This window comes from Silurus aristotelis (genome assembly GCF_946808225.1).
Source record: "Silurus aristotelis genome assembly, chromosome: 19".
NCBI lineage: Eukaryota > Metazoa > Chordata > Actinopteri > Siluriformes > Siluridae > Silurus > Silurus aristotelis.
The window spans coordinates 5282210-5299192 of record NC_139592.1 but is presented as its reverse complement, the minus strand read 5'-3'; the positions used below and the strand labels follow the sequence as shown (position 1 = coordinate 5299192).

Genomic DNA, 16983 nt, shown 5'->3' with positions numbered 1-16983 from the left:
AGTACAGATATTTGTGTAAAAATGTAATGAGTGAAAGTAAAAAGTTGTCTGAAAAATAAATAGTGGAATAAAGTACTGATACCAAAAAAATCTACTTAAGTACAGTAACGAAGTATTTGTACTTCTTTACTTCCCACCTCTGCTGAACGGTGAATGAATATCACTGATTATCTCTTCTGATACGGATGCCGGGTGAAGAGGAGGTGGAGATTTGAGGAAGCACATTTTGTCCTGTAGTATCTGAAATATGTAATATCTGAAAATATGTAGTACCTTTATTCTGTATTGCGGGAATGCAGGCCAGATCTTATCCCTACAAGGTGATGTTGAAAGACCATAGAGTTTATAGCAGAGTCTGGGCCAAATGTTTATGTTGAAGGGTGTACGTGCAAGTTCTGAACTTGGTCGGCAGAGATTTCTTCCAAGCAACAGCTACACTTCTGCACAACCCGAAATATACATCAGTCCCTCGAGTATTGGGTCTTATCAACAGCATTAATCGTGTTAACGCATTTTGCATAGCAGAATTTTTATGTCATGAATCCTCTGGTCTGAGTAGTTCGGACTAATAGATCAGTTTTTTGGTCCGAATCTTGATGTTATTGTTACAATAATGATGGGAGTCACGTGATTAAGGAATTAACGATACGGACCAGAAGAGATGAGAGGTGAGCTACTCATTCTGTTTATCATCATTTGTCCTTTAGCTGCTTTGTCATAGTTTCATTATTGGAACTAATGTCAGAGTTTGTGTATGTAGACGTGTGTATGGGTATCTGTACCATTTTATATTAATTCTGATCAAAGGAACGAAATGATCTAAAGAACCAAGTCACTGAAATGATCCCATCTTCCAATCACTAGCAGTGATCAGTAATACTGATGAGTGCCAGTGCTTCTAGTAATGCCAGGGAACGGATCAACGAATAAAAGAATGCTCTTAGCATGGGAAACGGTGTATTTGTGGCCTGTACACAATAAGATAGAAGAAAGACAAGAAACAAACAGCAATGATCAATAGACTGCAAAGCTTACCGAACAACAGTCCAGCAGGGGGCGCTCGCCTCTAACCCGGGTGTGTGTTTCTACAGAGAAACACTACAGGAGCTCATGTAGAGTCGCGTCGTCATCATCTCTGTGACGTAGCATCCCTGATTAATAAACATGCAAACAGTGTAAGTCTACTATTTCATCGAAGGCCATTGTTGAGATCAGAAGTTAAAACAAGTGCTTCAGAATAATCTTAGAAAACCAGCAGCGATGGTGAGAAAAAGTTTTCTCCTTTTTTAGTTTTGAGCTTTTAGCCGCTAGTTCTGCTAAAACTAACACTAATTCGGGTAAAGACATGTTAATGTGTGTGTCAAAAATTTCTTCCTCGATGTTTTTATGTGTGGCACGTCTTAAATATAACAACAGTTTTAAAAAAAGAACAACAAACAACAACAAATCCAGGAGTTTTCTACTGTAGATTTATTTTTTGTAGAAAACTCCTGGATTTGTTGTTGTTTGTTGTTCTTTTTTTTTAAAGTGTCAAACTCAGGCCCGCGAGATCATATGAAATATATATTAGAGCTGCCCGCCAGTGTATAGCGCATACACCGCTAATACTACAAATCCCAGAATGCTTTGTTAGTGCGCGGCCGCGTCAGCCGAGACCGCTGAAAAATTCCACGCTGAAAAACTCCGCGTACTCAGCGCTGAATTAATCGACTTTGAATCCCGGAAATGCAGATTTTAACTGCTCAGTAATCCGTTTGTGGTTGACGTGGAAAGAAAAAAGACTCTGTGTGTGCTGCACAGTTTCCATGTTTTCTCCCCGACACACTTCTCCAACTCCGTGCCCAAGCTGCTCAAATCCTCTCTGTGTTCACCAGCACATATCTGTGTGTGTAACTGTTCTTTTTAATAAAGATGAACAAACCCCCACTCAGGAGTCACACTGATGAACACCTTCTCTTAATTCTGAGGATTTTCTCAGCTCAGAGCCTAAACCCAGACATGATGCTCAGCTCAGAGCCTAAACCCAGACATGATGCTCAGCTCAGAGCCTAAACCCAGACATGATGCTCAGCTCAGAGCCTAAACCCAGACATGATGCTCAGCTCAGAGCCTAAACCCAGACATGATGCTCAGCTCAGAGCCTAAACCCAGACATGATGCTCAGCTCAGAGCCTAAACCCAGACATGATGCTCAGCTCAGAGCCTAAACCCAGACATGATGCACGTACATCTAAGAAGAGATGCAGGAATCTGACTTCAACCAATCAGAGTAAATCAGAGAGTAAAAACTGAGCTGGAATGAATGTTGTCTTTATGCACTTTTTCTACTCTAAGGCATGAACTGTTAATGGTTGAATGATTGCTTTTTTTAATTGAAGGAAATTATTATTATTTTCGGTTGTTTTGTTGTTGACCTGTGAAAAAAGTAATTCGAAAGTCTAGAGAGAGAGAGAGAGAGAGAGAGAGAGAGAGAGAGAGAGAGAGAGAGAGAGAGAGACATAATAAGAAACGAATACCACTGATGTGTTTTATTTCAAATTAAATTTCTCACGTGTTTATAATATTAAACTTTGGTTGTTCCAGATTCAATGTTTATGCAAAACTAAAGTTTGTTTCCATATGAAAAGGTTAAACATTACAGATCTGGAGAGACGGAAAACATGCACAATTGCAGTCAATTTTTCAATAAATATTGAGTTTGGCCCGCAACTTCATCCCAGTTTTTAATTTTGGCCCACTGTGAATTTAAGTTTGACATCCCTGTGAGCCGCAAGTTGATGCTGTAGATTCTACAGCATCAACTTGCGGCTCATCGTCTCTCTACATACCGTAGATGTGAAGCTTTGCCTTTTCCAAACCTTTTTTTTTAAAAGAATAGAAAGTACGGAAGCGCATTGCATTCACAAAGAAAAAATAATTCACAGCAATGATCTCATAATTATGAGACACTATGTCATAAATATGAGATACTAAGTCAGAATTATGAGACACTGTCATAATTATAAGATACTAAATCATAATTATGAGATACTATCTCATAATTATGAGATACTAAGTCATAATTAAGAGATACTATGTCATAATTATGAGATACTATGTCATGACTATGATATACTAAGTCATAATTATGAGATACTAAGTCATAATTATGAGATACTAAGTCATAAATATGAGACACTATGTCATAATTATGAGATACTAAGTCATAATTATGAGATACTAAGTCATAATTATGAGATACTAAGTCATAATTATGAGATACTACATCATAATTATGAGATACTAAGTCATAATTATGAGACACTATATCATAATTATAAGATACTAAGTCATAATTATGAGATACTAAGTCATAATTATGAGACACTGTAATAATTATGAGATACTATGTCATAATTATGAGACACTAAGACATAATTATGAGATACTATGTCAATTATGAGATACTAAGTCATAATTATAAGACACTATGTCAATTATGAGACACTACGTCATAATTATGAGATACTATATCATAATTATGAGACACTAAGTCATAATTATATAATTATAAGATACTATGTCATAATTTTGAGATACTAAGTCATAACTATGAGATACTATGTCATAATTATGAGACACTATATCATAATTATAAGATACTATGTCATAATTATGAGATACTATGTCATAATTATGAGACACTAAGTCATAATTATAAGATACTAAGTCATAATTATGAGATACTAAGTCATAATTATGAGATACTATGTCATAATTATGAGACACTATATCATAATTATGAGATACTATGTCATAATTATGAGACACTACATCATAATTATGAGATACTAAGTCATAATTATGAGACACTATATCATAATTATAAGATACTAAGTCATAATTATGAGATACTAAGTCATAATTATAAGACACTGTCATAATTATGAGATACTATGTCATAATTATGAGACACTAAGACATAATTATGAGACACTAAGTCATAATTATGAGATACTAAGTCATAATTATGAGATACTACATCATAATTATGAGATACTAAGTCATAATTATGAGACACTATATCATAATTATAAGATACTAAGTCATAATTATGAGATACTAAGTCATAATTATGAGACACTGTAATAATTATGAGATACTATGTCATAATTATGAGACACTAAGACATAATTATGAGACACTAAGTCATAATTATGAGATACTAAGTCATAATTATGAGACACTATGTCATAATTATGAGACACTACGTCATAATTATGAGATACTATGTCATAATTATGAGACACTAAGTCATAATTATATAATTATAAGATACTATGTCATAATTATAAGATACTAAGTCATAATTATGAGATACTATGTCATAATTATGAGACACTAAGTCATAATTATATAATTATAAGATACTATGTCATAATTATGAGATACTAAGTCATAATTATGAGATACTATGTCATAATTATGAGACACTAAGTCACAATTATGAGATACTAAGTCATAATTATAAGACACTAAGTCATAATTATGAGATACTATGTCATAATTATGAGACACTAAGTCATAATTATATAATTATAAGATACTATGTCATAATTATGAGATACTAAGTCATAAATATGAGATACTATGTCATATTTATGAGACACTAAGTCATAATTATATAATTATAAGATACTATGTCATAATTATGAGATACTACATCATAATTATGAGATACTAAGTCATAATTATGAGACACTATATCATAATTATAAGATACTAAGTCATAATTATGAGATACTAAGTCATAATTATGAGACACTGTAATAATTATGAGATACTATGTCATAATTATGAGACACTAAGACATAATTATGAGACACTAAGTCATAATTATGAGATACTAAGTCATAATTATGAGACACTATGTCATAATTATGAGACACTACGTCATAATTATGAGATACTATGTCATAATTATGAGACACTAAGTCATAATTATATAATTATAAGATACTATGTCATAATTATAAGATACTAAGTCATAATTATGAGATACTATGTCATAATTATGAGACACTAAGTCATAATTATATAATTATAAGATACTATGTCATAATTATGAGATACTAAGTCATAATTATGAGATACTATGTCATAATTATGAGACACTAAGTCACAATTATGAGATACTAAGTCATAATTATAAGACACTAAGTCATAATTATGAGATACTAAGTCATAATTATGAGATCCTTGCTGTGAATTGTTTTTTCTTTGTGAATGCAATGCGCTTCCGTAAGAAAGAAGCGGATCATTAACTCTTTTGTTTACTGCAGTAGGAATGTTCACTGTAAAACTCCAACAACATTGGATAAACAATGTTTTTTTTTTCTTTTCTAAAATAATAACGTCACTTATGTTTGGGGTCGATTTGACGCTGATCAGATATCAATGTTTGTTGTTTTTAAAGAAAAAATTATTAAATGCTTTTTTTTTTTTAACCACACACTCATTAACAAGACAATGTTATTATGTACAAATTTGCTTTACAAAACACATCATCTGGGCAACAGGAAGCTGAAAGCAGCTGAGATGTAAATATCAGAGAGAACATTAAATATGATGTTAAATGTAGTGACTGACATTTTCATGTTGTTCTAATCAACAGTATTCGGAGACCTACGTTCCTGTCGTGATGAACATGACTGCGGGTTCTCCAGAAGAACAAATGCTGGTAATGTACAGTTCAAACACACACTGTTTTTCACACAGAATAAACTAAAGCCCATCACTACCTCATCACCTAAACACACTGTTTATTTAGATTTTACTTACGGCCGCCAAACAGGTTAATTTAGTAAACCCTTGATCACTTACTCTGTCTTTAAGGGAACTAAACGAAGAGAAATGAATGAAAAGTGGTATCCAATCTGCGATATTATTGGGAACCTAATTATGGTTCAGAATTATCTATAAAACATAACTGACTAATAAAAACATCAGATTGTAAAAATGTCCATATAGAGGAATGTGAGCGCAACTGGCAACCGCTCTAAAAGGACGTGGCTCTGATTTGATTAAACAGAGTGAAGGTTATTCATGATGTATAACAGAATCGTACAAATCAATTACACTACTTACTCTATGAACTCTGAACGAAATCATTACTGAGTTTGGACCAAAATGATACCTGTATGCTAATGTGTGCTAATCAGGAAATACGTTCTACCTACCGTTCCTAGCCTGATGTTAAAATCCCACCCCAGTCTGGCCTGCACTTCCTCCCTTACTCTGCCCTGTCTTTCCCTCCTACATTGCCTACTCTTGAGTTTATCTCACCCAGATTACTTCACCTACATTACCATACCTAACTGTGTTATATGTAATGAGGCACACAGGGACAAGGTAGAGACTTTGAGGTTGTTCGATGTAGTGGTGGGAAAGGTCAGGGGTCATGAGTGTACCCTGGTGCTTTGAATTTGTCCCTGTGTGTCCTTTTATAGCTGCAAGTTTTAAAAACTGTTTACGTTAACCTTAAAATAGCTTTAGCATTTTTAGTCATTTTTGTTCCAAACTTATATGCTGTTTGTGTTACAGTATTATTGCGGTGCTCCATTCTATGTGATGCCTCCTCAGCAGTACTCAGTCCATCCCACAGGATTAAATACATTCTACAATGTACATCCTGGACCTACTACCGCAACAAATGGTAAGTTCATCATGCCTTTCCAGTCATCCTTACAAAAAGGCTGGTTTTCTTGTAGGATGTTATTATCCTCACAGCTTACATGTTGGTCTTTAATTGAAACTGATACTAATCTTATTTGTGTCGGCTGCAGGGATGTTATACTATAATGATCAGGACGTGCACAACCAGACTCCATTCCCAATGGTCCCTTCACTGCAGCAACATCCATCTACCATGAGGAAGAGGAAATCAGTGCGTGTGCTTACTCTTTGTTTCAGTATTGGTTCATTTACTGAGTAATGAGCCTATTTATTTCTGATCATGTGCTGTTTATTTCCCATTAAGATCGTTGTCCGAGACCCTAACCAGGACCACAAGGACATGGAGGAGATCATATCAGAAGCTGGCAGGAGTCAGAACCCCACTCTGCCAGTGGGAAATGACTTTTCTGTCCCTGTGCCTCTGCAGGTAACAGTCACACACACATTCATAGAGAAAGCAGATTCTTCTGGCTAATAGCTCACCAGCCTTCCTCCTTATATTCGCCTCTATTACCATTTCCACTATTTTTTACTTATGTGTGCAATCTGTTTTCCCTTCTTTCTCTTTCTATTTTATGTCCAAATTCTCATTATCCTCACGCTTTCCAGCTCAAATCCCAGCAACTGGACCAAGTCGTGGAACTTGAGCGTGTCTATTATGTGGACAGAGCTCAGGGCCCCCCTGCTCCTGCCGACTTGGAACCAGGTAAGTCCCAATATCTCAATTATTTATTTTTTTTCAGATATTTGACTCGTCTAGTCTGTGATTTAATTGCTACTGTCTATGTTGTCTACAGATGAACAGCTTGAAAGTTATTCAGTACCATATGTTGCATTAGATGGCGCTGAAAAGCCTACCTCTTCAGCCGAGCCCGTTCCTGCACAAGCCGTCACACCAACACCAGATGAAACAGAGCCTGTGCAAGTGTCCCCAGAGGTTCCAGCTTCTGTTTTATTCGCCATCGATGAGCCGGCCGAAACAGACACAGCTCATCGTCCTGACGACTCCCAATTTCTCAGAGAGGTGAGTTTAGGGCTCGTTGCTGTCCCTGCACTGTATTTTAATTGGTCAAAATCTTTTACAATTTGACCAAATTAAACGTGTAGTCCAGCATTTTTCTAACGGTATAATTAAGACGTACTGCAAATTGTTAAACTGTTGTGCATGTTAAACAGTGTTGACTCCAAAAGTATCCTGAAAGAACAAATCCGTACTTTTAGAAATAAGACTTGTACTTTTTAAATACGTTTTTTACAAATGAAAGAATTAGGCATCTTTAAATTACAATATGCAAATAGCTGTTACCTTTTTGTAATGCTGTATAAAAATCTCACATAATTGTTCCTTTTTCCCACAACTGCTCTTTGACTTTCATTGTAATCGAGTCATGAGTAACGTTTTCTGCTTGTCTCAATAAACTAGGAGGCATGTTAGCTCTTGCTTGTAGTTACTGCACATGGACTACAGATGCTGTAGATATAAACTGAAGTGCCAACACTGGAGTATTTCTTTGAATAACTATATATAAATATATAAATGCTGTCGTTCACTTCGGGTGAATGTGTGAAAACTACATTTACACTACAAATTCACAGTAATCCTGGTGTTTTATTATTAATTGGGTGTGTTTGTGTGTTAGGATAAGCCGGAGCTCGCTTTCCAGCAGTCTGACTTTGACCTTAAGCCAGTCTCAACCACAGTCGAGAATTACAGTGTGTCGCCTGTGATTGTGGAGCATCTGGCTTCAGCAGAAACACCAGCAGATGAGATTGTGGATCAGGAAGCTGAGCTGCTGAAGAATGAACCCGAGCCCAGCTCAGGGGATGAAAGCAACGATGGGGTCCTTTCACCTGTCGAAGACCTCAACAACACCATGCACAGTCCTGCACAAGCCGTCACATCAAAACCAGATGAAACAGAGCCTGTGCAAGTGTCCCCAAAGGTTCCAGCTTCTGCTCTAATCGCCATCGATGAGCCGGCCGAAACAGACACAGCTCCTCGTCCTGACGACTCCCAATTTCTCAGAGAGGTGAGTTTAGGGCTCGTTGCTGTCCCTGCACTGTATTTTAATTGGTCAAAATCTTTTACAATTTGACCAAATTAAACGTGTAGTCCAGCATTTTTCTAACGGTATAATTAAGACGTACTGCAAATTGTTAAACTGTTGTGCATGTTAAACAGTGTTGACTCCAAAAGTATCCTGAAAGAACAAATCCGTACTTTTAGAAATAAGACTCGTACTTTTTAAATACGTTTTTTACAAATAAAAGAATCAGGCATCTTTAAATTTCAATATGCAAATAGCTGTTACCTTTTTGTAATGCTGTATAAAAATCTCACATAATTGTTCCTTTTTCCCACAACTGCTCTTTGACTTTCATTGTAATCGAGTCATGAGTAACGTTTTCTGCTTGTCTCGATAAACTAGGAGGCATGTTAGCTCTTGCTTGTAGTTACTGCACATGGACTACAGATGCTGTAGATATAAACTGAAGTGCCAACACTGGAGTATTTCTTTGAATAACTATATATAAATATATAAATGCTGTCGTTCACTTCGGGTGAATGTGTGAAAACTACATTTACACTACAAATTCACAGTAATCCTGGTGTTTTATTATTAATTTGTGTGTGTTTGTGTGTTAGGATAAGCCGGAGCTCGCTTTCCAGCAGTCTGACTTTGACCTTAAGCCAGTCTCAACCACAGTCAAGAATTACAGTGTGTCGCCTGTGATTGTGGAGCATCTGGCTTCAGCAGAAACACCAGCAGATGGGATTGTGGAGCAGGAAGCTGAGCTGCTGAAGAATGAACCCGAGCCCAGCTCTGAGGATGAAAGCAGCGATGGGGTCCTTTCACCTGTCGAAGACCTCAACAACACCATGCCCGGTCCTGCACAAGCCGTCACATCAAAACCAGATGAAACAGAGCCTGTGCAAGTGTCCCCAGAGGTTCCAGCTTCTGCTCTAATCGCCATCGATGAGCCGGCCGAAACAGACACAGCTCCTCGTCCTGACGACTCCCAATTTCTCAGAGAGGTGAGTTTAGGGCTCGTTGCTGTCCCTGCACTGTATTTTAATTGGTCAAAATCTTTTACAATTTGACTAAATTAAACGTGTAGTCCAGCATTTTTCTAACATGTTTTAAATAAGACGTACTGCAAATGTCTAACGACATCTGTGAGTGGAGCGCACCATAGCAGAGCTCTGATCTGCATCAAATATTGTCAGATGTGACAATTTTTTTCCACATTTAGCTATTTGTTTCATAAATGTTCGATCTGTCATAATCTATCGCATCTTTGCAATTATCTGTATGTTCTGTTGCCTAAATGTAACATTCTGGAGCAATGCATTAAATATACATTATTGTTCGGCAAAAAACAAACACCAAAGGCACTGTTGTGCATGTTAAACAGTGTTGACTCCAAAAGTAGCTGAAAAGAACAAATCCGTACTTTTAGAAATAAGACCCGTTCTTTTTAAATAAGTTTTTTACAAATGAAAGAATTAGGCATCTTCAAATTTCAATATGCAAATAGCTGTTACCTTTTTGTAATGCTGTATAAAAATCTCACATAATTGTTCCTTTTTCCCACAACTGCTCTTTGACTTTCATTGTAATCGAGTCATGAGTAAAGTTTTCTGCTTGTCTCAATAAACTAGGAGGCATGTTAGCTCTTGCTTGTAGTTACTGCACATGGACTACAGATGCTGTAGATATAAACTGAAGTGCCAACACTGGAGTATTTCTTTAAATAACTATAAATAAATATATAAATGCTGTCGTTCACTTCGGGTGAATGTGTGAAAACTACATTTACACTACAAATTCACAGTAATCCTGGTGTTTTATCATTAATTGGGTGTGTTTGTGTGTTAGGATAAGCCGGAGCTCGCTTTCCAGCAGTCTGACTTTGACCTTAAGCCAGTCTCAACCACAGTCGAGAATTACAGTGTGTCGCCTGTGATTGTGGAGCATCTGGCTTCAGCAGAAACACCAGCAGATGAGATTGTGGAGCAGGAAGCTGAGCTGCTGAAGAATGAACCCGAGCCCAGCTCTGAGGATGAAAGCAACGATGGGGTCCTTTCACCTGTCGAAGACCTCAACAACACCATGCACAGTGAGACCTACTTCTTCTTACTCGCACACTCCATAATGTTTTTCACTACTTTTCATGACTGCTTTTGCTCGTTCCTTTCCCAGAACCAGAGATGGAGAATAAGAGGATACAATATGGTAGAGAGTTTCTTTTAAACATGCAGTTCATGTCTGATTGTATGCAGAGGCCAGAGGGGCTTCCATTCATACCTGATGTGGTGCTACGCAAGGTAAGCCTCCTGACATGTGGGCTTTATTTTAATAATATTGAATATTGTTTCGCAGATCATTGCTTCACTCTCTGCTTTTACAGTGTAACCAAAATAGGTTGCCACCAGACCCACAGAGGCTCATCTCCAGAGACCCGTTCTTCATTCCAGCCTTTGCAGACAATAGAAGTATGATTCCTAATGAGAAAAGAGCACCAGTGAGTTTCTGAATGTGGTCCCACCCAACACTCACACAGCCATAAGTAGACTGTATATATAACAACCTAATTGACTGCTTTTCACCTGATTTTCTTTAACCTGACACAATATATAAAATTGGTTAAATATCAATCGCTGGTTAAAATGTGTCTGTCTTTGACAGAAAGTGTTCTGTTGTGCTTTTGTTATTCATTTCTGTCACGTTTTATGTGTTTCTTTGAGTACTATACCACAATAACATGGCAATCAGTAATATATAAATATTTCGCCTTCTTTTTTTGCTTTATAACGTTTGCCCTTTTAGCAACCGAATGCAATTTGGAGGCGGCCTCCTCCCAGCAAGTCCCTCTTGCATGTGCCTATGAATGAAGAGGTAAAGTTGAAGAAGGCTGAGAATGCCTGGAAGCCTCGCATAAAAAGCAGTAATTCCACAGAGAACCTCGAAACCCAGAAAACTGAGGTTAGCACATTACTCTGCAGTTCCACACTGTCATTGCAGAAAGATTTACAATTCGCACTCACTGTCTGTGCAATCAATTGGTCTGGATATTTTTTTTAAATACAGTCGTGTTAATGTTGTGTGTTGCGCAGAAGCTTTTCCGGACGGTGCGCAGTATCCTTAACAAACTGACGCCGGAGATGTTCAGTCAGCTGATGAATCAGGTGAAAGAGCTCCACATCGACACAGAGGAGCGACTTAAGGGTGTCGTCAACCTGATATTTGAGAACGCCATTGATGAGCCCAACTTCTCCATGGGGTACGGGATCATGTGTAAATCTCTGGCTGCAGTAAGTAAAACATCACATCTCCTTCTTTATGTTTTAGTGCATTTAAGCCTATTTGTAATTCTAACTGTGAAATTTTCTTCTTATTTTTTCTTTTTAGATAAATGTGCCCATGGCAAACAAACCCCACAGCAATGTGAATTTTCAAAGGCTGCTGCTAAACTGCTGTCAGAAAGAATTTGATAAGGACAAAACGAGCAACGATGTCCTTGATAAAAAACAGCGGGAACTGGAAGCAGCTCTTTCAGTAAGCATCGTTTCTCTCAAGAGGGCTTTCTCTTCGTTTTTTCAATTTGTGTTTCCCACAGAATAGAATCAAAATCTGCTGAATTTGCAAATTAGGATTCAAGTTGATAATCTGTTATCAGGCTTGAACCCGTCCTTCTGTAAAATTTCTATGGTATCTTTGTGTAATATTTGTATTTTTTAATTGCACAGATTTTTTTGTTTTTATGATGATAATGATTTACTTTTCCAGGCCAGTGAACGTGAGAGGCTTCAGGACGAGCTGGAGGAGGCAAAAAACAAAACTCGCAGAAAAACAAAGGGTAACGTTAAGTTCATCGGGGAGCTGTTTAAGTTGCGATTGTTGACCGAGTCAATCATTCATAACTGCGTGGTGAAACTGCTGAAAAAAAATGACGAGGAAAGTCTCGAGTGCCTCTCAATTCTCCTCACGACCGCCGGCAAAGAGATGGACGTTAAGAAGGCCAAGGTAAACAACCAAAGACGGCATTGTAGAGCATTTTCATTGTTCGGGATTGTTCTAATTACCATCCTGCAAAGTTGTACACTATTATACCTTTAATGTAGCATATTAAATATTCATTCGAATGCCAGCTTGAAAATGTTTTTAGATTGTATACATGGTAAAAAAAAATTATCACATATTCCCATGTTTTGCATTTCCAGTTTTATTAACGAATCTGCTGTGTTTCTGGACAGTGTGCAATTTGTACTTACGCTAAAAAACATCGGATTAAAGTTTGTGTGTGGTTTAGTAAACTTTTGCTGCTGCTTATGTAATACTCGGATTTGTAAAAGTTTCATGTAGCAAAGAGTCTTGGAGAAATTGCTATAGCTCTATTACATAAAAAGTGTGCTTCCTGTTGTTTAATATTCGAACAGCTGTTCCAAGTGTAACCGATGAAATGTTTATGAAACGCCAGTGAACAAATATCTGCTTTTTTAAACTGGTCACATCTGACAGCTGTAAAAATCTTCTATTAAACATGTTTCCTAAAGTACTGTTATTGGAACTATTGGAACAGTAGAATAGGTATTGGAGCACTACTGCTGAATTGTTGCCTAATTTTATTCTATCCTTCAGGTACAAATGGATAAGTACTTTAAAAAGATGGAAGAAATTGTGAAGGGGAAAAAAACCTCATCACGCGTTCGCTTCATGCTCCAGGACGTAATTTACCTGCGCCTGGTCAGTGAACTTGTTTGTTTGCCTACAAGATGTGCATCCGTGCTTATATTTAACAGTAGTACATAATGAAATGATAAGAAAACAGTGAATGACGTGTCCGATTCCTCGTTTCAGAACAACTGGGTACCACGGAGAGTTGTAGAAGGACCGAAGACCATTGAAAGTATCCACATGGATGCCAAAATGGAGCAGCAGGAGGAGCAAAGAATAGTTCAAGAAAAGCTACGATCCATGGGCACGAATAGGCGAGGTTATAAAGGGCATATGTGTTCTAGACTAATCCTTTTTACAACTTAGTCCCCTTTCTTTTCGCAGCACATAACCAATGCACTGCATCTTTTTGTTGTTATTTCTTGTTTCTTTTACAGCATTTTCAAGTCATAAGACCATGAACACTGTGAGAATGAACAGTACATTAGACCCCAACAAGATCCCTAAAATCAACAAGGTACTGACTTTACAGATGAAGAAACATGCTTTTGAAATGCAAGCTTGAACTATTTCAGTCAGCATTTAAAGCTTAAGATGTAGATTAACTCAAACCTGCTGGTGAAACTATTTACGTAGTTGAAAAGTATTTACCTTTAAGAGTTGCCTGAACTAAGCGTTAAAAATCCACAAATGTTTATTGATTTAGAGCTATAGGAGAGCTGCTTCATTCCTTTTTTTTATTAAACTAGAAGGCAGTAAGTAGCTGTGAGATTCTCATGATCTGATGGGAAACATTTAAGTAAAAGCATGTTCTGATTTAACTGTTTGCATATTCATTAGTTTTTGTTTACTAAGTAGACTTTTCCCTAAAGCTTTCGAGTTTCACACAATTAGGATTGCGGATATCGATTATTTTAGTGATCGAGCATTCTACTGATTATTATAAGTTCCTTTTCTTTATTAAAGAGAAATATGCATCAATAAGAATGGTCCGTGGGGAAACGAGGTGCTCTGTGTGTAGTTAAATGGACTAAGCCAAGTTATTTGCCTCTGTGCTTTTTTGTATTCGAATTACTCAAATTACACAATTCACAAAAAGATTTCTACTTCAAATTCCATAACATTTCTTAAATCTGTTAAAGTACACTTTTTTCTACCAGGTTTATAAGAAGCATTCTTATTTAAACTAAATTGTGTTTGTGTGTAGTTTCCAGCAGATGATAAGATCTATTTTGGACCGAATTTCGAGAGACGACGGCTGAACTGGAAGAACGGCTGCAATGGAGAAACTAGCGCTAGAGCCACATCTGGAGCATCAGGTGAGTCTGTAGTGAATGTAGTCTGTGTCCTTTTTCAGCTCTCTCCTGTGTTCATGTTGTGAAAAAATTCAAAGCAAGTTGTGATCGTTGGTGTTGTTCTTGAAACCTAATTTAGTTTAATGCATGAGCATTTTTAGTCATGACACATCATGTCTCTTGTGTTTCAGTGAAACTCGACGCAGTGCCAGACTTGACTACAAACAAGCCTAAGCTATCAGAGGAGGAAATGGAGAAACGGTCCAAGTCCATAATCGAGGAGTTTCTACACATAAATGATTACAAGGTAATTATCTCATGCAGTGTCTTATGATCACATTTAGTATAAAACACATCGGTTATTATCTTGTTACTGCGTCACATAATCGTGGTGGGTTCGTGTGCAGGAGGCCTTGCATTGCGTGGAGGAACTGGACCAGGGCAGGATGCTGTACCTTTTTGTTCAGGTGGGTGTGGAGACCACGCTGGAGCGAAACCAGATCACACGTGACCACATGGGTCATCTGTTCCATCAGCTGCTGCAGGCTGGGATCCTCTCCACATCTCAGTTTTTTAAAGGGTGAGTGACATTCCTGCACCACACATCTCCGTCTCCCACTGGCACCACTACCGTCTGCGTCATGAGATGTCGACAGCTTGATGACATATTTACACCCAATGGGGTTATTGTTAGTATTATTATGAATAAGTTTGCTTTTACATTTGGTCATTTTCAGAGAATATTATAAGAGAATCAAAATCCTTTAATAAAACTTTTGTCTGTTTTTTTTTTTTGCTCCCTTTTTATTCTTTCTTTTTCCCCATTTTCTTACTTATCCATGTTTACACAGGTTCTCAGAAACCCTCGAGATTGCAGATGATATGGCGATTGACATTCCTTATGTATGGCAGTACATAGCGGAGCTCGTTAATCCTGTGCTTCGGAAAGGAGGAATCTCTTTGAGAGAATTATTAATGTATTTGCACTTACATTTGAAACTATACATATAAATTTTTTGCTGTAAAGGAAGTTGGGGTTTGTTTTTAATTGTTGATTTCTTGTGAATTCCAGTGAATTTAGCAAACCACTACTTCCTGTGGCAAGAGCTGGCATATTATCCGCAGAAATATTGCACCTTCTCTGCAAACAAATGGTAAGCTGTGAGATCTTATAAAGAATCTGACCGAAAAGAGTAAAGTGTGTCGTCATACTAGTTTAAAAAGGTTATTTATTGTTAAAGTCATTGCTGTGTTTTTCTTCACTTTAGAGCCAGACGGAAGTGGGGGCCTTATGGGGGGACTCGAAACTGAGCTGGGCTGATTTTCTTCCTGAAACTGTGGATGTAAACAACTTCATTACTGAGCAGGTGAGCTGTTGGCTACACACTAGATTTGGACACCACTGGAATATCTGGACCAAGCAGGATCCATTGGGCAGTAGATTTTCTACTACTTGAGTAATAATAATAGAAGAGCTGAGTAAAAGTGACAGCATAGTTCATAGAAAATTGCTTTGAAATACTATTGTTTATGTCTGATTTAATCACTTGGCTCAGCATATTTTTGGCTGGTTGTTACAGAGTGCTTTTATAAATTTGCAATAATTAATATGGGTTAAAAATCATACTGTGATCAATTTCATTTGTTAATATAAGAACATTGTCAGTGAGCTCAAATGGCAGCTCGTCTGATCAGAAAAGAGAAAATGTTTCTGTTTGTGCTGTAAAAAGCATTGTGTTGGTTGGGTAGATTTGATGCAGTTTTCTTTATAAACCAGCACAAATTTTGCCTTTAATGACACAAAGAGCCACAACCAGTTCTTACTTTATGCTTCATTTCTTTCCACCAGAAGCTGCAATTCACTCTTTCAGAGTGCTTATGCTCACGCTCATGCTCATGCCAGCGAAAAGATTCTTCTAGTTGCTACGAGAGGTGGAGGAAAACTCAGAGGACTATTAACACAGTCAGAAAACGCATCCTCTAAAATAAAAGTCAAAAAGTTTTGAATGATCGATCTTGTGTGCTTTGATGAAACAAAAGATCAGTTCAGATTCTAATTCATGATTATTTCCATTTTTTCCATTTTAAAGACCTGCAAACATTTATATATAATGCAAATGATATTTTTAATATAACTGTAAAAGATGTTTGAAAGGCTTCCTGACAATCAGATTATTTATCAGATTTATTGTGGGAAATGAGTCTGGGTTCTAGAGAAGATTGGCCTTGGTTTAAGTCTGATTTTTAAGGTTAGTATTGTTGGAAACGTGGAATCCTGCATTCAGAAGATAATG

General features: G+C 37.0%; 2 protein-coding genes across 2 annotated transcripts; both read left to right on the top strand.

Moving 5' to 3' along the window:
* Window positions 1-1168: 1168 nt before the first annotated feature.
* LOC310715022 (uncharacterized protein) lies at window positions 1169-8629 on the top strand (the record flags this gene model as incomplete). The annotated part of the gene is made up of 9 exons (XM_083521170.1): window positions 1169-1263; window positions 5654-5719; window positions 6583-6694; window positions 6825-6925; window positions 7019-7141; window positions 7336-7420; window positions 7512-7738; window positions 8355-8555; window positions 8597-8629. Exons 1-9 carry the CDS (start codon window positions 1261-1263, stop codon window positions 8627-8629), a joined length of 951 nt encoding a protein of 316 aa, XP_083377296.1. The 5' UTR covers window positions 1169-1260.
* A 966-nt stretch (window positions 8630-9595) lies between these two features.
* Window positions 9596-16696, top strand: LOC310715021 (eukaryotic translation initiation factor 4 gamma 3-like; the record flags this gene model as incomplete). The annotated part of the gene is made up of 18 exons (XM_083521169.1): window positions 9596-9751; window positions 10596-10836; window positions 10920-11044; window positions 11128-11241; window positions 11547-11702; window positions 11834-12031; window positions 12129-12275; window positions 12507-12743; window positions 13359-13463; window positions 13578-13713; window positions 13832-13911; window positions 14602-14713; window positions 14881-14996; window positions 15097-15269; window positions 15541-15666; window positions 15762-15843; window positions 15958-16056; window positions 16593-16696. The coding sequence occupies 18 exons, from the start codon at window positions 9596-9598 to the stop codon at window positions 16671-16673; spliced, it is 2484 nt and encodes an 827-aa protein (XP_083377295.1). The 3' UTR covers window positions 16674-16696.
* Window positions 16697-16983: the final 287 nt, after the last annotated feature.